The sequence below is a fragment of the Aptenodytes patagonicus genome, chromosome 5, assembly GCF_965638725.1.
Source record: "Aptenodytes patagonicus chromosome 5, bAptPat1.pri.cur, whole genome shotgun sequence".
NCBI lineage: Eukaryota > Metazoa > Chordata > Aves > Sphenisciformes > Spheniscidae > Aptenodytes > Aptenodytes patagonicus.
The window spans coordinates 29,232,810-29,250,464 of record NC_134953.1 but is presented as its reverse complement, the minus strand read 5'-3'; the positions used below and the strand labels follow the sequence as shown (position 1 = coordinate 29,250,464).

Sequence of the window (17,655 nt, the reverse complement as noted above, 5' to 3'; positions counted from 1 at the left end):
GCTCTCTTCAGGACACGTGACAGGGGGTACATTTTGTGTTTTCCCACCATTTTCCTAAGAACGTGCAAAGATTTCTTCCTTCACTTTGCTCCGGCCAACCGTTTCGCAGCTCCCAGGCTAAAAAGCACTGACGTTCCCTAATAAACCACCAATCCCACATCGTTTGACACCTTACCCAAACTCTTCAGGACTTGGATGTATGCAAAAATGTGAGTCAGCCACCAAGGTGAGGGGCAGGCAGGGATGGCAGCACGGGAGCTGGGAGCACAGGACTGTAAAGACATCGCTTCAGCAACCAGGGCACTGAGGCTTCCTGATACACACCCAAACACACGTTCAAACCCCTCTTCCCCTCCTGCCTCCCTGACTACCTGACCCATCTGGAGCTTTTGGCCTTCCCAGTGATGATGCAGCAGTACCAGTGGCAAGGCAGCAGTACCGGTGACAACGCACTCCTCCTACATGTTCATATAGGAAGGCATAGCACGCGAGAGCTGCCACACCACTTCAGACAGGCAGCCTGATCTAATTGTGCATTCCGCATTCAACAGTGGCCAGTTTCCGACAGTGGTTTAGGAAAATGTAGGAGATTTTATATTAGAATTTGTGACCTGAAGGAAAATTGCCTTTTAAATTTTATTAGTGAGAATTTGGCTTGTGTCTTGAAGCAGACAGGCTTACAGTGCTACCGAACCCCTTGGACTGAAACCCTGACTCGGAAGGAGTCAAAGGAAATTTTCTTTCTGTCTTCTTCGGACCAACATTTTCATCTTTCAGGGTTTGTTGTTTGGGTTTTGTGTGTGCTTATAACAACTCTAAAATCCCACAGTGCTTTAGAGTTGAACGGGAAATCAAGGCTATGCATTTCAACTCCTGCAAGGCATGCTGGACTGGAAAAGACAGTTACTTTCATGGTAAGAAAAGAGTAAATATTAAGACAAAAGGCGGCACAGCTCATAAACCCACAAATGCAGACAGGCCTAGCAATTATGAACTTGCTACAAAAAAGACCAGCAACAATTATTAAACCCCAGTCCAGGCATTTTCTCCTAATGTTAAATGATGGCAGCAAAAGGGCTTCCAGGCCCATAGCTCTGCTCCTTTGCCTGCCTTCATTTTCATGGATTCTAGATAACCTCTTCTCTTTTTTAACAAACCCTGTATTGTCCCAAAGGGATTTTCCTTCTTATGCTGCTATTTCAGCTTCTAGCAGAGGTTTTCAGTTTCGGTAAGACTCTAGGATGGACAGGTGATAACCATGGCTTGTCACAGGGAAACTGCAGTCAGCTCTCCAATTCAAATATGCACTTGCTACTACGACCTTCCTGCACAGGGAATTTCTCAATAAATATTGCCTCTCCCTACATGCAGGGAAAAAAACCACAGATACACTGGAAAGAGGAAAAAATAGGCAGCTCCTGAAGAGGGGATAGAAGGAGCTTTGTTCCCTTCCCAACAGCACCAACAGCTAAAGCTGCCTATGAAGGCCAGGTACTTCTTGTCTGCAAAGCAAGTGGAAGAAGAGTGTTTTGACTGAGTCTGGCTGATTTTTGGCCTGTGCCTCCCTGCGCTCCCATCTGCATTCCTGGTTCCCACAGCCTCCGAGCGGTGACAGTGAAAATAACCAGAGCAGCCCACGGGCCGTGCAGATGAACTCCCAAGTATTTAGATTACTAAACTGCACCTCCATAAATCTAGCCAATCCTCTGCCACAGGAAAGGGTCCAGGGTGTTAAATAAATAGACAGTAAATTTCAGAGGATTTGGTAAAATTAGGATTGTCGTTACTTTTCCATTCCAAGAAGACTAATCTTGGTTATAATTATCCCAGCTACATCCAGTCTTCTCAATAGCTCGTACACTGATAAATGAAGCGTTCACTCTCACAAATGCCTCTTCTTCCCCTGATGTATGCAGTGTGTTCCAGATGGATGGAGAAACCATTTTTTCTTTTACACTTGCTAAGCTATTTCTAGGCACCCAGTAGGCCAGAGCACCAGCAGGTCTAAATCAGCAGAGCTCCACCAATTTACTGCACTCCTTATAGCAGGTGAGAATCTGGCCCCCTATTTCTGAACTTAAAATAACGTATTGCACATAGGTGATCTTCCTTGAGCAATGTCCCATAAATGAGTGCAGTAAGAAAAAACCCCATCAGACAAACACAAAAGATGGTAATTGCACAAATCACTTTGGGCAGGCAACGCAGCGTGCCTGCCAGCTCCTGGAAAAAGCCACTTTAATTAGGCTGATTTAAATGCAGACAGGTTTTTTTTTTCTTTCAACTGAGGTCTTTGTACGAACCGGAGTTGGCCTCAGAGTCCTCAGCCAAAACCTGTCCTTTCGCTCCACTAACGGGAGCCAGGACAGAGGGAAGAGCAACCTCAGCAGAGCCCGTGTGAGCCAGCCCAAAGGAGACCAGCATCTCCGATGCCTGATGAAGGGAGACAGGGATGCTTCTGAGATGAAAAAGGTCAGTGCCGCCCTGCAGAGGAGTGTATTCTCCCTCTGCCCAGCCGTGCCATTCCTCCGTGATGCCCAAGCTTTCCTCTGGGCACTGTGATTTTCCGAGCGCCTGCCCGGGGCCAGCTGCGAGCCCATCTGCAGCAGGGCTGAGCCCACACGGATGCCCCCACGGCGGCTGCGAGTGGCATTTCCAACATATGTTTACATGTAATGCTCAAGTACTTTCAAACTAAGCATGCGAGCAATTGACCCTTTGGCCAGCGTTAGTTTTAACCTCTATGCCTCTCTGCCCCTGCATGCACAGTTAAGGCAGCATCTCAAAGCTCCGCTCCGGAAATAAATGCATTAATGCTTGTATTTAACTGCCAGAAAGACACAGTAGAAAATCCCACATGGAAACCAGTGACTGGTGAGGAGAAAAAGTTGCTCTGTAAGTCCCAGTACATTTGAGGATGTGTCTGCTCTGTGCAATGGGGAGACGAGGATTCGGCGTGGGGAAGGGGATGTGAGCATTTCAGTAAGGACTGCTCCTCAGAGCGAATGCACAATATGGTTGAATTCATGCTGTAACAGTCTTTTAACACGTAGTATTTTTATCTGAATGTTATTCGACAACTTGTGCTACGTGCAGCAGTGCTGGTCATCACCGTGTGTCTGCCAGCGCCTCTGGCTGCCGTCTCACAGCTCCCAAGCCTGCTCCCTCTTCCTGACTAAGTCCTCTGCACCGATCTCCAACTGTGTGTGTGAAACTGCAGGATGACTATCTAGGGACGTGTTTTCAAAGAGACGCAGCTTTAAAAGCTTGTGTGCATAAAAATACAGCTTTGTACAAAACTACTGTATCATGAAGCTCAGGGACTGTTGAGAGCTGGGTGATCAGTCACGCCAAAAACTGCAGGAAGGGACTTTTCAAAGCAAAAGTCCATTTGCTTTGGTAACAGCCAACTCCCCACCTCTCTACATAGTTTAAGGATGACAAGGAAGTCGAGTGTTTGCTAGAACATCTCAACCAGCAAGGAAAAATAAAGAACTCTGTCTGCAAGAATAAAAGCCAGCTCTTCTGGCGTGTGCCTTGCTTTCATTTATGTCAGCTCCATTCATACCCCGTGAAACAACGGGTCTGTAATGGAGCAGCTGACCTACAGTGGGACTGGCATCCACTGCTGGCATACACGAGATTTATTCCAGCTGTTTAGGTTTAGGTCCCTGCCTTTCACACGGTTACTCCAGTTAGGCTGTTCTTAATAAAAAGTATCAGGGATCAAAAGCTAAAACGTTTCACAGTCTAGTTGCAAATAGAGATTTGTCTCTCAGTCAGAGAGGCTTCAAGCTTTCACAAAAAAAAAGGGTAAAACATGGAAAAACTGTTAAAACCCCTCTCTGGAGGTACAGCGTATACTTAACCCTAGCATGGGAAGACAACTCCTGACCATATCTGCGCTATCATCTGCCTTCCACGGGCTCAGTCGATGCCAATGAAACACCTCTGCAACCGCAGCCTGGTCATTTCCCAGCGGACAACCAGAAATATCCTCATGTTTAGTCAGACAAATCCTACCCAAGGGCTGATGCAGTGAAAAGCAGCTCGTCTGCGCCTGTTGTGGCAGATGTCTATAAAACAGATTGTCTGCAGTAAGAGTTTCACTGCTGTGATGATCTAAGAGCATGAAAACCCCAAGAAGGGCTGGCATGCCTGAATACCTTCCTAGACTCTAACCAAATCAGTTGGTTTCATATTAGATTAGACCTTGATATGGCAAAATTCTTCCCCTCTTTTCGTTATCATTGTTGGTTAAAAATGCCCAGCAGTATGCATCAAGACAGCTCTTGACATAGTGTTTATACAGCAACAGCAGTTTTGTTCAGCTTCACTTGGGACTCAGAGACCAAACACTGCCCACGGTTGTGCTTTAGGCATCTTTGCTATAACACCATTATAAATATGTAATGAGAATTTAAAAGGCAGAAGGAAAATAGATAATGGAGACACCCCATCTAAATATCACACTTAGCTCTCACCATCTGAAAAGAGCTATGAATTCCAGTGTGCACTCATCAACACTGAGGTAAAGGTGTCCTCGTTAGAGGATGAGCACAGGAGTCACCTGGCAGCATCCAAAGGGAAAAAGACGTCAAGTTTCAGAGGAAAACTGCCTACTGCATTTTTTACACACTATCATTTTTAAAGAAGACAAAGAAGCTTAGCACAGAAATATGAGGAACTTGGTTCAAGCGATTTGGATTTAGAACAACAATAGCAACGTCATCCATGCTACTTGAGCACAGATTTTGATCAAATCCCTGAAGGTTAGCCTGGGCAAAGCTGTTTTCAAATATCAGAGCTGAAACCAAGGGAGGTCATTCAGTACCTGGCCACCTCAGACGCTTCCATGGCCACCGTGAGCACTTGCAAGTCTAAATCATGCAGACTCAAACCACAACCGTGACTGATATCACCAGATATCACTGGGTGGGCTGATGGTCAGAACCTTGACTGAAGCTCAATACCTTTTAGCACACCTAAAAGGAAACAAAACTGTCACATTTATGGGACAGGCTCTGCCTGAATGGGACCTTTTTTGCTCCTATCAGCTCCCCTTGAGTTATACACAGACAACGCTCTCCAAACCCTTTTCCGACATGCAGCTCCAATCCTTCTCCTCCATCTTCGGGTCTTTTCTTCCCCATTCCCTCCTTCCCCTGATTCACGGCCACAGCGAATGTGTCGCCTGATTATCTGTTGACACACACATTTAGCGCTCCTGCGCGGAAAGCAACGAATTTGGAAGCTTTTCCAACTTCCCCTCCAGATGATGTCACCCTGGGCGAGCGCCAGGCTGGGTTACGAGTGAAAATCCCTCATTTCAGGGTCAGACATCCTCCTATTTTTAGGCCTGATTTCAGTGTCACACAGCCAACAGCCGAGCTGAACAGTTCATGTTATTCAACTGCAACACCTGCTGGGGTTCGAACAAAGCTCGGCTTTGTGGCAGGTGAAGGGGCTCTGCAGCACAGGAGCCCCTTTTAAAGGCAAGCGGCAGCTGCTTTGCTCAGCAGGGTGCTCTGGCAGCTCACGCCAAGATGAAAACCACTTCAAGCTCCCTCCCACCCTCCACAAACTGCAACTGTAAATCCAAAACCAGGGTCTGAATTTGATCTGGCACTGTGGAGCACTGCTGGCTGTGTCCTGCCCCACATAGCCCTCTGGAAATGTGCACTGTGAGAAACCCGTCTCCTCCAGTACAAACTGGGAACTGGCAGGGTCCCAGGGGATGGGGAGGGGGACGGGGAAGAAGGGCCCTGCGGCCACAGCATGCAAAGCGCAGGGTATTGTGCAGCCCCGAGCCTCTGAACTAACACATACCCACTCAGCTCCACTCAATCACCCGGCCGTGCCCCACCACTCCTCCCCAAATTCTCGTTAGTGGCGAAATAACTTTGCTTTAATTTACCTACTTGCAACACACTGATCAGCCAATACTTATGTTGTGCTTTGGTCATTTAAGCAAGTGATGTGTTGCTGTGGGTGGAGCTGGTCGCCCCCATGCCCAGCCTGGGCACGGGGCAGAGGGAGCTTCCCCAGAGCATGTCCAGCCACCCACGCCCCAGCGAGCTATCCTTACAGGCAATGCAGAGCAACAGATGCTTCTGGCACATGATCCGCCTGACCTGCTTAAGGATAAGAGGTCTTAGACCTACAGGTGTCCAGCTCTCTCTGCAAAGGCAACCCAGGGGGACCAGCTCGGGTGTTTGTTCTGCTGTTGCCGGAAATGGGGCAGGATGACTCACAGCCCTTCTTTCTGCAGGAATGCAGTCACCATCTGCAGCAACACAGAGACAGGCACTGCACAGCCAAGCTTCCCACCTAGGGACAGACTGTGCAACTCTGCTTACGTGTAGACTGGCAGCGGTTACAAGGGGTTGCAAGTGAGTGGAAGCTGGAAGGGCAAACTTAACACCCCCTCCTCCCTGTACACCTCACAGGGCACTCAGAGTGCAACTGGAATGCAAAAGCAACTGGAGCTGTGAAATAAAAGCATACACTGGCATAAGTAACATGCAAGAAACATGGCCAAGATCACCCTCCAAAATGACTGGAGTGAGTCCCTGACGGCGCCACAGAAATTATATTCACACGGGAATGGGCCTATGGACCGAGAGCAGCATTTAGCAGAGTATTAGACCCAGCTGATCATGTGGGCCCATTTTAGACTCAGTCAGAGTGCAGTTAAGAAGAAAAGGAAAAAGCTTTTGAGACGAGCTTGTGCAGCGGCTGCAGCCAGCAGCCAGCCAGGGCTCCCCGGCCCTGCTCCCCATGGCCCTGAGACCCATCCCCATTTTTACGGAGGCCGATGGCTTGAGTTTAAAGACTCGACACAGGACACAGACCCCATGCAACAGCACCAGCCCCGCATGCTGAATGAGCTCATCTTTCGGCAACCTGTGAGCACGCAGGGCTGAGGTGTAACCGTATATGCTGCTGCCAATGACTGAAAACCACAGACAAATAAGAATCGTAATCATTTCAGGGCAAAGTGTGAACATGAGTCACAACCCAGCACCAGCTGCAAGCTGTCTTCATCCCCAGTGAAGAGCACTGCCCGGCACTGGTGGTGGTGAGGGAGTGCTGCTCTTCACCCAAACCTCTTTTCTCACATTACACTCTTACTCCTGCCGCAGTACATGAGCACTCACATATGGAGCCATCGGAGTTTTCCAGTGCTTGTAGAAGACCTAAAGCTGGCACTGCCGGGTGCTTTATTTTTAACTCCGGGCGAGTCCCATCATGCCTCCCGAAGGGGATGAAAACCAGCCACCAGCTCAAGCCCAGCAGAAGCAGCTGGAGGTGGAGCAGTCCCCGTGTCTTGCGGCTGCTCCCTTGGCCTAAGCAGGCTGGCAGCCCCGCTCCCACACACCTCAACAAATAGCCGTCTCCGTCACCTCTGTGGCTGCTGGAAAAGCCATATGCCTGCAGCAGGGCCCCCAGCATGGCTCTGGGACCAGTCACAACGGCTGGTGGTCCTCTGGGCACACCCCACCTCTGAGCACTTGGCTCCCCTACAACTGCTGTGTGCCCAAGCAGATGTTGATAGAAACACAGGGCCCCTCAAGAGCAGAAAACACACCAGGGACTAGCCAGCCACTCTGGGTTTGTTGGTTAAACCCACTCTTAGAGGAAAAAACGAATGTCACTAGATAAGCCTGCAGGTGACCCTCCAGCTTCCGTGGGCCACGCAGAACAGCATTAAAGCATGAATATCCGGTTGTTTTGTGCTTGCAGGGTGCCGGCACAAGGTACTGCTCCAACACCGCGGCTCCTGAGCATGTTTACAGTGTGAGCAACAGCCCAAGCCAGAAGATTAAATTTCAAATACTAAACCATTTGCTCCGAGGGAGTTACATCAGCAGCTGACTTGGCCTGCCTCTCTCTTGTTTGCTTCTCTCTCCCTTTGAAAACAACACTCTGCTTTAGTTTTATCAATCAGAGCAGTCTCCCCTTCTGCCATGCTCCCCGGGCTGCTCACTGAGAGGACTCCACGCACCAAGCGAGCTGGGATAACGTTTAACTACAGGAAAAAATATGCAGAGAAGAGGACCCTGTGTTTTAAAAAAAGGAAATCTCTAGTGAAACCACAATTGTGCAGCTGTCCCAGCTCTGCCGTTTCTGCAGCACATTTCAACACGCTCATTAGCATTTTTACGGAAATAAAGTAGTTAGTGATTGGTATGGTATTCATCATTGCTGTCAAATGTTGAACAAGCTAATACAGCTCGGCATTCTGCAAGTGACAAGTGCTGAGAAACACTGCTGCGCTCGGCCGGCTCCCAGGACTGCTTCGCCGTGGAATTCTTCTACTGCAGCCTTACACTGGCACTGAGAAAAGGCCCCTAAAGATAAAAATAAGCAAGGACCTGCTCCCTGTCCTGCCTCACAGACTGCGCTGCTCGGGCTCATAGCAGGGAGGGAGGCTGGGGGTCTAGCAGGAGCTAGAGGTGGGCCTGCCCAACCAGGAGCCTGTGGGTCCCCTGGGACAGGCAGCTCGGAGGAGGCCACGGGTGTCTGCGGTGACAGCGGGTGTTGTGCAGGAGGTGAACACACTCCGGAAACCCTGGAAAGCCCCTGAGCTGCCTCCTTTCAGGCAGTCCAGCTGCCACCACCTCAGCTCATGAATTATGTATCTGCGGGGAGGAGAGAAACACAAACTCATTGGACAAGCAGCTGCCAAGGGCTCTGGTGTTATTCATGCAGATGCACGAGTGTACGTGGCCTGTCAGGTGGAGGAAGGTTGCCAGCCCAGGCTGGCATGTGCTACTAAGACACTGAGTCACCAGAGCAAAAGAGAAGAAAAACAAAATGGCCACTAACTTTGGATGCTTTTCAGAGAGGGTCTGGAAGTGGTTTAGTCCCACACATCAAGCCCACCTGAGCCATGTGCCCTCCCAGGTCCCACTGCCTCTTGCTTCTAGTAGCTGACACTGGCACCACCTCCTCCTCTTTCAGCCTTTTATTTACCAACTTCAGAAGAGGAGAAATGGAAACCTGTAAGGCAGCTGTCTCTGCTACTGCATGTGTTGTGGGGATGTGAAGCAAGAGGGGAAGCAAAACTGCAGCACAGGCTGATGTGGCCACTACCATCTTGATTTGCAAAATGCAAATTGCTTCCTTTCATAAGTGTTTGAGATGTGACAGTTGATGAGAGTAGGACTGCTAAGGAAAAGTCGGTCATTAGACAGGTAGAGAGCAGAACTGTCGAGACTGCTGTGTAAAATTGCTTTTCCTCACTGACCTGACACATTTCTTCCTTATTTATCGTTGCCCCTATTCTCATCACGGACTGATCTCTTTTCTGGTATTCAGACTAATTTGTTCAGAACAGCACACAGGCATACATACAGCACCTAGCATGGCTATGTCCTGAGCACACTCTGCTTCCTCGAGGTTTATTATGATACCAACGAATAAATCAACCTGCTAATAAAAAAAACCCCAAACTCCCATTTCTCTTTTAGACTGAAGATAATTAAATTTACACATTAGCTACAATGTAGCAGGACTCTCTATTCCCCCTTGCTCCTTTCAGATGTGTTTTAGCTCAGGTATAATCTGCATTTAGAATAGAATAGAACAGAACAGAACAGAACAGAATAGTTCAGTTGAAAGGGACCTACAACAATCATCTATTCCAACTGGTATTTCTAATATCAAATAGTAACTTTACTGGAAAGTAAACACTTGGCTATGTTCAGTTAAGGAAACAGAAATACTCAAGAGACACAAAAGATGATTCTTTAGAGTCAGAGGGTAAAATCTTCTGCTTCCCAAGTTCACCACTTGCAGTTCAACAATAATGTATTTCCAATGCAATTCATTATTCTGCATTGCGATTGGCTATACCCGACGCTGAAAAGTGGGTGGTTGGATTATAACAGCATACTACAGCAGCAAGAACTTAAACCTTCTCATAGGCCACTCATTCCTAAAGCACCAGATACTAAAACTGCAATTTCTGTGTCTGGACATTTGAACGTACTGGGAAAACTTAAGGCTGTTGTCAGATGAGTATGCGTAGCTAAGGCACTGCAGTATTTACTCTGAACTTCCTCTACAAAGCTGATTCAAAGATTACAGTAACCAAATTGTGGTGAAGAAATTGATAAACACATGTGAAGATCCTCAAATGGTCAGAGCAAACTGTGATTTGAATGTGCAATAAATGCTGAATAAGACTATGCCTTAGGTTTGACTGCAATCAGCTATCATGCTAAAATGAAAACCGACTTGCTGACACTAGGTTTTAATAAGCATTGCTTAAGACATTAACTAACATGAATTATAATACAGCTTTTTACAGTGTAAATATGGGTTGGAAGTCTTTCCATTTAACACTTGAAACAGGCTTAATTATCAGGACTGTGAGGCCATCAAAATGCCTCTGGTTCTGTTTCAGCACAAAGGGAGTGCCTCTGCCTGTTCGTACTCATTACGCACTTCTGGTATGCTCCATCAAGACCCAGGAGATGTGAAATAACTAATAACATTGTTCATCTTGGCTGTGGTTAGTAACGCAGTGAGCAAGAAAGCGAGGGTGGAAGGATGCTGCTTCTCTGCAGAGCAGTAATATGTGACTATTTCTTCGCAAAAGGTGTCATGAGCTTTCATTTATTATCATCACAGAGACAGTTGTGAATTTATCTATGGGTGGAAATCTTTTTTTTAAGAATAATTTTATAACTTAATTTAGCAGGTTATTATAAAGACCCACCCTGTTTTTCTCAATCCTTAATCAGTTGATGATGGCAGCCGAAAAGACCTTTCCTCTGTCACAACTTTTGTCTTGATCTCATCTGGATTTTTCTCCTGGCAAGCTGATTCCCTATAAATCTGTACAAATTCTGTATGTTTTCTTCAACAGATAAGAGGAACAGATCACAAACCACTTTATTAAGAAAGTCAGGATAATTATTCTCAGAGGATAATTATAAAGTGGGGAAACTGAAGAATGGCAACGTGAAGTAACTTGACCCAGTTCTCCCGGAGAACAGTGGCAGAGCTGGAGAGAGCTGACAGCTCTCACAGGCCTCGATCCTTTTATCCTCCATCCCTGGGGTATCCTTTCGGTCCGTAACGAGGCAGCTCAGGGATGTCGCAGTATCAGCCATGGCCGTGTGATAAACCCCTAATCAAACGAAGAAAACTTCATGTGGGCACCAAGAGGGGATGAACCCATACTGCCAGACTCTGAAACCGTTTCGGAGCCCACAGGCGAGCAGGGGCAGTGGGTACCACTACCATGAATATTCCTGCCTACCGACGCACGGCAGCAATGGAAAGTTCTTTACTTACAAATTAAGACCTGTAAATAACAACAAGGAGAAAGGGGTAAGTAATTCTTCCACCCTGCCAAGAACCACCTGCAATTTGATGCACTGACACACCTGAAAGCTGTTTCTGATTTTACGGGGAGACAGTTGGAAAAGCCTCAAAGTAATTTTTCTCTGCTGTAACTTGCACGCTCCAAAGAGGAACGAGGATATTATGCGGCATTGCAGAATCAATAGTTACTGTGGAAATTATTGGTTTGATGTCAAGGCCAATTAGCTGCAAGTGGAATTAGCACATACCCTGTGCAGGAAGACAAGTACATGTTCTTCCCTAGATGGGAAAGATGTTGGCTATGAAGGGCCTCCACACAGGTGTGCACAGAAACTTCGTAATTAGCGTCAGATTTCCTAATGCTGAAAAACCTAACACCAGCTTCTTCTCTTGGCACACAAGACTCTGCAGCAATGACCTGATCTCTCCTGTAGATGGGACAAACTGAGAGTGGACAAACCTGCAGACCAGACTGACCCTTTGCATTTGGATTTTACACCTAAAAAAGGCTATACTTGGCCAACCCAGCTACTCACCCCATGTCAGAGAACCATACTGGCTGAGGTCAACTCAAAACACCATTTTATCCCTACACCTTTCCATTATGGCCCTGACTTGCACCAACAGAAATTTTATTCCATGTTGCAGCTAGGATTTATTACATTTCAGGGACTAATTTACGCCATGCCTGGTTTGGCTACTGAGAAAGAGCTCAACACTTGAGATTAAGTCCTGCTTGAGGACTAAGTGCTTTAGAGGAGAAGATAAGCATAGATGCAGGCATGAGGAACATGCAAAGCTTGTCATACTAAAGGAAATCGGCTGCACAAATTTTGCTAAACTTTACAGATCCAAAAGAAGTGAGACAAAGGAGCTAATTTTCAGGACCTCCATGCAAGGTGGTGTAAAATGAATGTTTTTGCAGTAGCTTAATCCACACTTTGAATCTCACCCTGGGAGTAGCCAAAATGGAAGAAGACCTTGCAGAGGCCAGGAGGGTGAAAGCCCAGGGAGGGAGGCAGCCCCAGGGCTACACCGCCTCTCCATGCACACCCCTTCTGCTTCTCCCCTGGACCTCGACTCGCCTGCCAAGCCAACCACCCCCCACCCCGCATTCACAAAACCAGTTCCTCAGTTCAGCGGGGAGCTGGCACCCGCCACCACCATCACTGAGCAACAAGGCACAAACACCACCACGGAGAAAGGCTCCTGTGACACTGCAGGCTGAAGTCAGCTTCCTGTACCCAGCTGGAGGCTGCCCACCCCACGGAAGACCTGTCCACCCCTATCTACCGCTGAAACCTCTGCATCAGCAGATCAACATACTCTTTCCATAAAAGGCTTTCAGGGCCAAAGGGGACTTTTTCTTCTGGCTTATTAAAGCAAGTAAGATGCACTGAGTTGCTTTGCAGCCTGCGATCTGCATGCAATCGCTGAAGTCCCTTTGAAATACAATAAACAGTACAGTAAACCTTGGCTCATATGTCATCTTTTGTGCTATGGTGCGTTACCCTTGGTAGCACTTGGTGGGCAGCAGACCTCAAAGATGTTCTCGTAAACTGCATTGACCCCTGAAATAAGGAGAGCTGCCTCGAGGCACATTCAATGCACCAGAGGTGACAATCTCTGCCAGTCGGGGACAGCATTTAGGTGAGACTGGAGGGGTACAACAGTATCCCTTGGACCTGCGGAACAACATGCAAAATGCCTTCACTGGGATAACTTGTGCAAATAATGTCATTTCCACGTATCCAGCAGTATGCTGTGAAATGCACCTGCAACAATTCCTCGGGATAGTTCCTCTGTTATTTTTTATTTTATTCTCAAATAAGCTCTGCATCCATTTTGCTGAAGTGAGGCACCGTTGTTGTGGTGGAAATGGAAAAAACTACTCATGGCTGTAGAAACACAGAGCCAACTCAACTGGGGTGATAACCCATGTCCCAAGCTGCATGACTCTCCTAACTGAAATCTGTGGAAATCCCACCACACCAACACTCAAAACCCTGACGCCTTTGTGCTTTGCACTTCTTTTGCAAAAACAGTCTTAGCTTTCTGGGGAGGTCCCGAAGCTGTGGCTAATACTGAAGTAAATGTACTAACGGTGCCATCCAGAGGTACTTGGGTGTAGCACGCAGCTCTGTGTCAAACAAGAACTACCGTATAAGTGAAAGAGAGGACCTATGCATAATCTTATATATATCAGACTTTAAACCAGCTGTGAAATAATTACATTTTCTGTTATTTTTCATTTCTTTTGCCCATCAGCTTTCATTCCCTTGTTTTTTTCCGTCTCTCCAATACTCACTGTGTGGTTTCATTTTTCACGTATACTAAATCAGTCATTCTTAAAAATATCTACATCTCTGGCCTCTCTTGGCAAACAAGAGCTATTTCATGTTACTCACAATTGCCCAAAACAGGACCACATGCTCAATTTAGAGAGACACTCACCTGTGTTTCATTGCCATACAATAGTACATGATTTCAGATAACAGCAACCCCGCACTGAAACAGGAAACCTAACAGTGGAAAACAACCTTTTTTCCTGATCTCAAACAGCTGATGACTCTCCTTCAGCTGTGAAATCATGACTCAAACTTGATACAAGAAAATGTTTTTCCAGCATATGATTATACATATTTATATGTGTGTGTGTATATACAGTTTATGTCAGTTGCCTGAACTGTTTGGATGCAGCATCACCTGTGGCATATCTTATGATGGGCAAAGTATCTCACAGGAGATATTTGTTTAGTAGCAAAGGACTAATTTACCTCTGTGTGCAGAGGTACATCCTTCACTGACACCCGTATCTGTGTGACATTAAGATGTGGATTCACAAAGCGATCCCGTTAATATCAGTGTAAAATCAACCGTTGAATCCTTATTTTCTCCTTTAGGAAATTAATGGGATTACACAGATTACAGACAAATAATCCCAACAGCACAAACTATATACTTGCTTTTTTAATCTTTGGGATTTTTTGAGCTTTATTCAGACAGATAACTCATTTTGAGATGTACTATCTTAAAGATGCAAAAATACCTCACTACAATACACTTGTACCTGTCTTTTTTTCCTCAGAAATCATCACTTACTGGTCCATTAGAATTAAGGCACCGGGTATTATTTAATCACCTTACACAAACTAAAAGGAAAGTTGAGAAACAGATTGACTTGAAAACTAACAAAATAACTTTTCAGACAGCCTATGGCAAGCACCATTCTCACTTGTTGTATCCCTCCCAAAAAGACCATCCTTCTTTTACAGTCTCAGTATTTGAAAATCAAGAAAAACTGTAAAAATATAAATTATGTCAAATGACAGATGCTGTTGCTGAACCATACCTACTACAAAGAGGTACAGTTATGGTCAAGAGGAGACGGTTAAGAGGAGATTTTGAGTGTTATGGAACCCAAACGTTAAATGTAGGGACCGATGTCTGCGCTACATTTGGAAAGTCACCTTGAGCTGACCTCAAACCTAACCTGGCCTGAGCATCAGATGATGGCTTAATTTTCCACCAGTCGATCCTGGACCATGCCATGTTTGTAACTGCACTCAGGTCTCCTATCAGCAGCTGCAGGGAGGTCAATGAAAGCACAGGATCATGGAGACACCTGCATGGAGGAGGGCTTGAAGGGTCATTTGAAAGAGGTGAGCGAGCCTGCAGAAGCCTGCACTCTGGTAAGACGGGAAGTGGAGAAACAGCTCTTGCATTCCAGACATCTCAGTGCTGAATACATGTCTGGAAGAAATAGTAGACATATGGAGTCCTTTATAAAGCTGTGAGATATGACCCACAGAGATCACTGAGTCGACAGTCTAATTTTATAATCTTAACCCTACTAGAAGTTTCAGACACATCTTATATCAAGTGTACAACACTTTCATGCAGCAGCAAAAAAAAAATACCCACGAAACACACCAGTTCTATGCACTGTGATGAAAAAATTATAGCAGTAATTTAACAGAAAATATTTCTTTAAAAGATCAAAGACAGCATGTCTTCCCCTTCCTGCCACTTTCACACACACAGTGTTTTCCCAAAATGCATTTTGCAAATGAAAATGTCATTATCTACCCAAGCCTAACTGCTGCACAAGGAGGTGTTTGTTCAAACAAGTGGAAGTGTACCTTGATGGCAAATTTGTGCCACCAACGGGAAAAGATCTGGAAAAGGCATGGAAAAAATCTGCTCTTGCACATTCACTTTGAATGTGTACCAGGTTCCAAACCGCAACTCCTTTTCTTCAGAAATTAATGTGTTGTAAGGAAATTAGAGCATAGTGTCATTTGGCAGAAAGGTAAAGACAAAAATCATTACTTACATTTCCCCTTTTTCCATGATTGCCCCCATGGAGTGCAGGGTGTAGGGTGTGCACTGACCTGTACTTCCCTGTCCGCACTTGCAGAGCTCTCATACCGCACCGCTGGGCACCTCCTACATCATTCACAATATCATCTCCAATCATGATGGCCTGTCAAAGCAATGAAATACAGAAAAACTGGCGTCAAGTGAATTTTATTTCTGCCATACGTCATACTCCTTTGACATAACAAACAGCTTGATTTGATGTTTAATACTGCCATCAGACAAATTAAACAAGATAATGTTGTCATCGTATTGATTAAAAGTCATCCTACCTTGAATATAATTCATGCCACTGCTCTTCGAGCAATGTACTAGTGCAGTACACATCTGTACAATTTGTAATCAATCACAAAAATCAAAGTGATTTAGCACAGTTCAAAGAAAATATTGAATTTTATGAAGTTAGTCCTATTCTGTTCCTAACGATGCATTTATGTTATGCTCCAAGCAGTTTAAATTAAGCTTAACTTTTTAAACATTTCCTTAAAATTGGTATTCTAAAAGCCAGTCAAAAGCTTAAGCTTGTGATCACCGAGATGTGTAACTTTGCAGAGCTTGATCCCAGCCCATGCTCAGGTTGATACAGAAATTTGGAAAATCACTGTAAAATCCAATGTATTTATTTTTGCACAATGTGATATGATATATACAGGCCTAGCATGGTTTGCATTACAGTCAACTTAAGTCTATGCAAATACTAATGAACTCAACTGAGTAGATTACCAAAAAAATGTAACTGAGAAAAGACCTTCTGGCTGTGCTAAGATTTGTCTGAGTGTCTGATGAAAACATGTAGCATGCATGCTCACTTCAGAGTTCCTATCTTTGTTAAAGATCTTTGTTAAATTGAAGTGTATCAACCAAGGGGTCTTTCTCATTAACAACTGCATCTTCAAAATTTTAACTGCTTATTATCATCCTGCATTAAAAATTATTATATTTATTTTATTCTTGAAATTTAGAAATGGTTGGGGGGCTCATTTTATAGTTTCAACAAAAAACAGCATATACACAAAACAGTAATCTTCAATTAATAAGCAAAAAATCAGCTTTCAACCTTCCAAGGGCATTCTGGATTACTCTGAAGAGAACGGAGGCAGCACCTAAAACTGCAGAAACACACCAGCTTTGAAAATACATAATCTAGTTTATCTATCCAATTTTAAAGTGTGTTTTTGCACCTTCTGTATCAAAGTTGAATTTTATCTAAAATACATTAATTAGTTGCATCTTTAGCCACTTGATCTTTATCTTGATGACTTAGCCTCCTGCTTCATAAACGTAACTGCCAGGCTTTCACAACAATGGCACCTTGCAACTCTAGAAATTCCTGCCTGAATTCCCGTTCCTTCCTCGATTATTTTCATACCTGCACATCAGATACACAGAGTCCCTATGCGAAGTGTTTCTTTCCTTACTAAAGAAATTGCCCTTGTATTTTGTGTGGTTTGAGCTTTTTCTAGGGTCTGTCATGACAGGTCCTTGTCCCACGTATGGGACTTGGGAGGTTAAAAGGCACGTTTACAAAGGGGACCAGGGTTGCCTTAGATGGCGGCTGGGTTACTGAGAGCGGCACCAAGGGAGACTCTGCTGGGCACGCACAGAAAGCCAACCCAGCATTTTTCCATCTGCAGAGAACCGATAAATAGGCCCTTGTCAGAGAGGTCATGGGAACAAGGCGCACACGGCAGAAGCAGGGATCAGCTTCTCCAGAAGCAGCAATCTAAAGGGAATGCTGAGTCTTTTCATACAGCTGGCTGCAGCTTTAAGGACAAAAACATATAGAAAGTCTGTGTTGCGGGCGCCATTCCAGTCACCAGTTCTGCCTAATACCAAATCCTCTTCTTCCTTTGCCTTCACATGGAAGCACCTCCTTTTTACATAGCATGCAACCATACAAGAGCCAGTTCATCTTCTGTGTCACCCACACTTCAG

The 17,655-nt window shown here is 45.4% G+C and overlaps 1 protein-coding gene across 1 annotated transcript in view; it reads right to left on the bottom strand.

Moving 5' to 3' along the window:
- The window catches only part of LHPP (phospholysine phosphohistidine inorganic pyrophosphate phosphatase), an 89,866-nt gene that overhangs the window by 45,886 nt on the left and 26,325 nt on the right, over positions 1-17,655 (bottom strand). The window contains exon 6 of the mRNA XM_076339200.1: positions 15,735-15,826. Coding sequence (XP_076195315.1) covers positions 15,735-15,826 — 92 coding nt within the window. The remainder of the gene's footprint in view (positions 1-15,734; positions 15,827-17,655) is intronic.